The sequence below is a fragment of the Apteryx mantelli genome, chromosome 8 (genome assembly GCF_036417845.1).
Source record: "Apteryx mantelli isolate bAptMan1 chromosome 8, bAptMan1.hap1, whole genome shotgun sequence".
NCBI lineage: Eukaryota > Metazoa > Chordata > Aves > Apterygiformes > Apterygidae > Apteryx > Apteryx mantelli.
Genome location: NC_089985.1, coordinates 20,586,201 through 20,593,716, shown reverse-complemented (window position 1 = coordinate 20,593,716; position 7,516 = coordinate 20,586,201). Strand labels below are relative to the sequence as shown.

General features: G+C 46.5%; 1 protein-coding gene across 1 annotated transcript; it reads left to right on the top strand.

Annotated features, from left to right (window-relative positions):
• Positions 1 to 2,585: 2,585 nt before the first annotated feature.
• S1PR1 (sphingosine-1-phosphate receptor 1) lies at positions 2,586 to 7,214 on the top strand. Its single transcript, XM_067300831.1, has 2 exons — positions 2,586 to 2,749; positions 4,160 to 7,214. Exon 2 carries the CDS (start codon positions 4,278 to 4,280, stop codon positions 5,415 to 5,417), a length of 1,140 nt encoding a protein of 379 aa, XP_067156932.1. The 5' UTR covers positions 2,586 to 2,749; positions 4,160 to 4,277; the 3' UTR covers positions 5,418 to 7,214.
• The last annotated feature ends 302 nt before the right edge of the window (positions 7,215 to 7,516 follow it).

Below are 7,516 nucleotides of genomic sequence, written 5' to 3'. Positions count from 1 at the left end.
TTTGTGTGGCTTTGATTAAGACACTAAAGCTAAAATTCAGGCCTCTTACCTGGGTGATCTAGCATCACCTGTGACTAGCCATGTGTCTGAAATTCCTACAGTCATTATAGGAAGTTACACAAGAACTTTGGTTATTACAAGCAGTCACTGGTTTTTGTTTGTTTGTTTGTTTGGGGTTTTTTGATGCCAGACCCTAAAACATGAGCTTGTTCTGTTAACTGAGATGGAGTATAATCCCGATGTAAATCACCTCCCTAAGTATTTATCAGTGTATTTTGGTAGAGTTGGCTGGAAAAGCCTGAATTTACACCCCTTGTGCGGAGGCTATGATCTGTGCTGTTGAGCCACACTAAGATATCATCTCTGAGTTTTTAAATGTCAATCACTGCAAAGTCGGGTGATTTGGTTTCATTCCCTGAGAAAGGTGAAGGAATATTTCAGTTTCCTCTCTGCTAAGATGTCAACACAGCTATAAATGTGATTGGTCATCTAATTTTCACAATGCTTTTTGTGATACAAATATCCAACAGTTTGGAGTGGAACTGAAATTATTCAGACATTGTACATAGCCTCTGACAAGTAATTAGCTGGATGTCACAGCTCTGAGTTAGAGCCCTCTCAGTTGGTTAACCAGTAACCTAAGCATGAAAGCTTATATATCTGATTACTGAACCCTGAGTCATGCTACCCTTTAATTAAAGCATGTTACTTTAATGTATTCCTTTTGCATAAAACTATATAGGAGTGATTTCCTAGAGGAAAATGCCTGATGAATGCACTTCTATTTAGTATTTTCTATAAATTAGCTAAATAAAGGGGGAATGCTTGAAATATCTAGGGTATGTCAGGCAGTTGCAGGGGATGCATATGTCAACCTCAAGCATGATTTATCTTATGTGCCTTTTCTGACAGTTGTAATTTAACGGCTGTATTTTCCTCCAGGCTTTCAGGAGGCTAAACATCTTTTCGAGTTTCTAGTTTTGTGGTGGAAGAGTAAATGTCTGTTTGCCAGCATAATTTATCTGAGTCATTCTGGGAGAGGTGTGGAGCAATTGAAACATGACTATTAGCATAAATAAGTGAGGGACTCTTCCTGAGGGTAGTTACTCTTATGGTCTTTCAGAAAGAAAAGCTGCTTCCCCATAACAATTGCTATTGCTCAGTGAATTGTGTGATGCTGTGAACTAAACGACCTCGTATATTAAGCTGTGGTCTATTGTGATATTCTTTTGCATTTCAATTTGAGGTGGAGTCAGAGAACAGAGCAAGGAAGGAAGAGGAACACTTCTGCAGTAAGAGCAACTGTAGATTACCAACACGGTCACCACTTCACATACACTGTAGTTGTTTTTTTTCTTTTAAAGGTTTAAAGAAGGAATTTTAAAACTTAAACTCACTTCCTTATCTTTTTCTGTCTCTGTATAATACCACCATTATCATGGTAGGTAGCTGCCATTGCCAATTTTTTTTTAATTTAAAATATTTGTTGTCTTAATATTTTCAAAAATTCAGGAATATTGCAGACTCTTCTAAACATTCAAGATCTTTTTTTTTCACGTGGTAATACCAGCACATGGAGGTAAGTGATTGATGGTGGCATAAGGTGACTGGCATGAGCCTGAAAGCAAGCAATGACATAAGTCCCCCGATGAACCATGTGCCACTTCGGCCTTCCCGCCGTGCTGGCCAGCGCTGGCCCCTGCCCCGTCAGGCTGCCCCGTCAGGCTGCTGCGTGCTGGGCGAGGAAGCTGCTGGCGAGTTACGCAGCGCTGCAGCGGCCGGCAGGCCACAAGCGACGGTGACTCCCCACGCGATTGATCGCTCCTGCAGCCGTGGGGCCCGCCAGGACAAAAGCTCCCCTCAGCATGGCCCCGAGCTTGGTAAGGTGAAAAGAGGGGTGAGAGCCTCTTTCAAGTCTTTACTTAAATATTATTTATGAAGTCCAGCCTGAGATGGGTCTGAGGTGGCACACAGGACAACTGTTGGTGTTATCCCCACTGTGCCCACGCTCAGGGAAAAGAGAGAGAAAACGGCAGAAGAGATGCCAGCCTTTCCCTCCCGCCACGGAAGGGCCCGGTTTGGAGCCGCTGGCATCCGCAGGGTGGGCAAGTGAGGAGAGCCGCCGGGCCCCGGGGAGCCCCTGCGCGTCCCGCGGGAGGCGATGCGCTGCCCGCGGAGGGGCTGTCGCGGCAGCCTCGCCGCCCTCCCGGGCCGGGGCCGGGGCCGGGGCCGGGGCCGTCTCTGGCTGGAGCCTGGGGGGGGCGGCGGGGGCGTCCCCCTCTCGCCGTGGCACCCGAGGCACGGGGAGGGAGAGGTGACTGAGGTCTGCGCCGTCCTACGGCGGAGCTCCCCCGAGTCACGCCTTTTCCGGGCTTTCCTTCTCGGATCCCCTTTCTTCCCCAGACTCACTGGGGCTCCGAAAGGGCCGCGCGGGGCTGCTCCCTTCCCGGCTGCCGGCGGCCAGAGCCGCAGGGGGAGGGGACGGGGCGGCGAGGATGTCCCGGCCCCCGCGGGGCGCAGCGAGCTCCCCGGGCTGGGCTGGGCTTGCAGGTCCTTCACATGAGCCGCCCCTCCGTGACTCGGAGAGCCACAGGCAGGGAGGAGTTAGAGGGGAATAATCGGAAACGGGGTGGAGAGCAGCGGCTGCAGGACCATTAAAACCACGGGAACGTGTCCGGCCGCGGGAATTGCTCCGCGGGCACGCAAGATGCGGAGGGTCGATGCGGGCTATGCGCCGCGCTTGAGCAAGGTAAGGGTCGGCGGCGTCGCGGCCGCCCGGCGCCCCCGCGGAGCCGGGGGCAGCTGCGACCCGCCAGCGCAGCGCTTCTCTTCGCGGCGAGCACCGCCTTGGGATGCTAGAGCAACAGAGGCGAGGGGCAGCGGCGGCTCTCAGGGGCGGCTCGTGCCCGCCTCGGATGCCGCGTCCGGTGGAGGTGCTGCGGGGCGGCAGCGGGGCGGGCTGGACCCCAGGAGCGGTGCGGGGCAGGAGCGGTGCAGACTGGAGCACTGGAGCGGTGCGGGGCAGGAGCGGTGCAGACTGGAGCACTGGAGCCCGGGAGCGGTGCAGACTGGAGCCCGGGAGCGGTGCGGGGCAGGAGCGGTGCAGACTAGAGCACTGTGCGAGGCAGGAGCGGTGCAGACTGGAGCACTGGAGCGGTGCGGGCAGGAGCGGTGCAGACTGGAGCCCGGGAGCGGTGCGGGCTGGAGCCCGGGGCGGTGAGGGGCGGACACCTGGAAGCGGTGCGAGAAGCTGTGCCCGCTGGCCTCGCACCTCTGGCTTTGCCCTGCTTAGGTTATAATTCATCGACTCTCCCCGTCCTCCTGCCCTTGCAACATTTCACGTGTTTAACTCTTTTTAGATGTCCACTAGAAAGTGCTTATATGAACAGGCAGTTTCCTCTATATCTGCAGTCCTTAGAAATGTCCATTTCAAAAGCTTGCAATGCTAATTATTTCAAATGCAAAGTATCTTCTGCTATTCTTTAAGATCCACAGAGTAGGTTTGCTATCTAACTTATATTTCTCAACTTTCTAATTTTTATGCTGCTTTGTAAAAGCAGACGCTTGCTAAATAGAAGTACGGGCACCTTTCCTGTTTACAACTTTGAGTTGATTTCTTGCTTATATACATCAGTGAATCACCTTCATCACTGTTGGAGATGGCATCAGTAAATTGCATAATTATCCCCTTCCAAAACACAGACGTTATTAATGGAGGAGAATACCAGTCTCCTGTCAAGTAATATCTGTGCAGGCTTCCATGTCTTTGCATCTAAAAAAAATCAAGCCCTTTCCCTTTCTAAATCTCTGCTGCTGTGTATGTAGTGTTTCCTATTGAAGAAAAAGGTATACTAGAACTTATTTTTGGAGAGCTTTGAGATCTTTCACATTGGAAGAAGTCCAGTCCTCGCTGACTCCTACTTTTTTGTGCAATTCTGCATGACAGGACTTTTTCATCTTATTAACTTTACCTGTTTAATAGGCCTAACCACCTTCTAAAATGTTTGTTAACAGGTGAATGAAACTAATTCCTTTGTGATTACACTCCTGGGTCTGACGTACAATTAAATTAGCAAATTGTCTTATACTGTTCTTAAGTTGTTTCTTGGTTCGCCTGCCTTCTTTTAACCCTGGGGTTTGTTTGTGCCTCCCGTTTCAGGGCTGCCGCTCGTGAGGCCGCCCGGGAGCGGCAGGCGGCTCCGCGCCGGCGCTGCGCGGGGCTCGCGCTCGGCGCCCCCCCTGGCGGCCGCTCGGGAAGCGCCGCTCAGCCGGGCACCATGAGCTCCCTCACCACGGCCCCGCTGAAGGTCGCCAGCAACCTCGCCAACACCGACGTCAACTATATCATCAAAGAGCATTACAATTACACAGGAAAGCTAAATGAGAATGCGGACAGTGGAATAAAAGTGACTTCGGTGGTTTTTATTATCATTTGCTGCTTTATAATCTTAGAGAACATTTTTGTCTTGCTCACCATCTGGAAAACCAAGAAGTTTCACAGACCCATGTACTATTTCATCGGGAACTTGGCTCTTTCAGACTTGCTGGCTGGAGTGGCTTACATTGCCAACCTCCTGTTCTCTGGACACAAAACCTACAGCCTTACCCCCACCCAGTGGTTTGTAAGAGAAGGCAGCATGTTTGTCGCCTTGTCAGCTTCTGTGTTCAGCTTGTTGGCCATTGCCATTGAGAGATATATCACCATGTTGAAGATGAAACTCCACAACGGCAGCAACAGCTTTCGCTCCTTCTTGCTGATCAGTGCTTGCTGGGTTATCTCTGCGATACTAGGGGGACTCCCAATCATGGGCTGGAACTGCATCAGCCTCTTGCCCAGCTGCTCCACAGTGCTGCCTCTCTACCATAAGCACTATATTCTCTTTTGCACCACAGTTTTCACCGGCCTTTTGCTATCTATTGTCGTCCTCTATTGCAGGATCTATTCCATGGTGAGGACTAGGAGCCGCAGGCTGACCTTTCGAAAAAACATTACCAAAGCTACCAGGAGCTCAGAAAAGTCGTTAGCTTTGCTCAAGACAGTGATTATAGTCCTGAGTGCCTTCATTGCCTGCTGGGCTCCTTTGTTCATCCTGCTTTTACTGGATGTGGGGTGCAAAGTGAAAACTTGCTCAATCCTCTTTGAAGCACAGTATTTCTTAGTACTGGCCGTGCTCAACTCAGCCACGAACCCTATCATCTATACCTTAACAAACAAAGAAATGAGGAGGGCTTTCATCAAGATTCTGTGCTGCTGCAAATGTCCCCCTGCAGATTCTGGGATCAAATTCAAGAGGCCAATCATTGGAGGGATGGAGTTCAGCCGGAGTAAATCTGACAACTCCTCTCACCCTCAGAAGGAGGAAGGTGACCGTCCTGAAACCATCATGTCTTCAGGCAATGTTACCTCGTCTTCTTAGGAGTAACCACGGGGGCCTATTTCAGAGCCTTCCCTCTGAAATCTGACAGCCGGGACGCCTCCTGCTCACTACAGCAGCATTGGGCTAAGTGAGCAAGTAGCATTAGTTCTAGTGAGGCAAACGGTGCACTTCCAAGGCTGGAGTTCAAGAAATGGGACAGACTGTTCTGGCTTGAAAACCTTTTTCCCTGGAGCATGTTTTGTCTTTGCACTGAGGCAGCTCAGGATTGTCAGGCGCATTCATATCCTGAAATCTCCTTAGTAACTCTGAAAGACTGATGCCTTGGTGAAACGATGCCTGGTGCGTGTGAGAGAAAGAGAGTGGGGGAGGAGAGAAAAGGAGAATGAATCTTTTTTTTTTTTTCTGTGAGAAGAATGTGAAGTTATTTTTTCTTTACTTGCAGCAAACCACTGACACAAAGATCCTTCTGTACTGAGTTTAGTGATGGCTCTGGTATACTTGGTCAGAAGTGTTTGTTTAGCACATAGCAAGAAAAGATATCACACAAATACAATTTAGACCATGTACAACCATAATTTTGCATCACTTTCCAGAGCTTTTAGTTAAGTAATAAGATTTTATTTGCAGAGTCCAAAGTTGTTGGGGTTTTATTTAGCAAGATCATAGCTGTGAAATTTTGCTGACGGTCCACATCACATTTGAAGACCATGAGCCAGACTCTGCAGTTACTTTTCACCCATACAATTCCACTGACTGCTTCACATTTTATGGAGTAGCTCAGAGCAGCATTTGGCCCCATATGTTGATTGCCTTGTTAGTAAATAAACTGCATTATCATGACAAATGCAAGGTAGAGCTAAAGGTCATTTCTCTTTAAGATGACTGAAAGTAAATCTAATAGTATAAAATACTATTGACAATAGTAGGATTTTTGCCTAAGTAAAAAACGAGTAAAAACTGAGGGGTAATTTCAGTGTTAGGTCCATAGTATTTCCAAAGGTAAAGATTAGTCAGGCAATCTGAAAGGAATACCTTGAGTTTCAGAAAAATTGAAGGAAAGTTTAAGTGAAATGATTATAGATAAATGCACTTCCATAACAAATTGCAATACACGGTTTGACAAATTTTATTAATGTTTATAATTTCAGCAAAGATGTCTGTATTTCATCAGTTCATGGAAGAAGTACCTTTCATTTAATTGAGTGTATTTGTTTTACAGCATCATTTTTATTCCTCTGTTTTTCTAACCTGTGCTAATGGGGTTGAATGTGTACAATGTAAATAATTAAAAAAGATGCAGGAGACTTCATGCACCTAGAGTATTACTGTAACAGAAGTGGTATATCTGGGATAGCTGAGAGCAATTGACTGATTTACAGTTATTGGCAATTCTTAGAAATGTTTTTTTGTAAAGAAAATATATTGCCTTTGTAGTAAGATTTCCAGTGCAATTAAACTGATTTTTTTTCTGGTTTAAAAAATAGTATTTAAAATGTTTCTGACTTTTATTGTTCAATTTGCACATAGCTTTATTGACTTCTAAACATTAATAAACTGATTTTTTTAAAGATTCTGTTATCACAATACTAGTAGTTTTGTACTATTATGGGCTTTTATGCTGGGTTTGGTTTCTTGTTAGTAGAAGCCAATGGAAGGATTTCTTATTTCAGTACCCATTGGATTAAGCCTATTCTGTGCAATCTTCCCAACCAGTTAAGACATAGATGCATAATGCCACTTATGAGATCATGTAGAATACAAAATTAATGTTAGAACGTGTTTTTTTCATCAGCACATACGCTATACTGGTGAAATGCCAATAAAAGAATCTAAATAGTAGCATGCTGGCAAGCAATTTTTCTCCAACAAACAATGAAGTAGAAACAGAAGAAAAATTAGATGCCTGTAAGTTCTGCCACTACTGCCTGGAGCGTAATAAATGAAAGAATAGTATCTAACCACTAATATCGGTCATCAGTTTTAAATTTTGTTTATTACAAGCATCATTTAAGTTTACAAAATATGGAACTGTGGCCTCAGTCAGGTAATTGCTGCAGCCTCATTAGGCCCACCAATAAATATGGCTGTGTATGTGAATAGGTACTTTATTACTTCTTCTAAAGGTTTGACTTCCATTT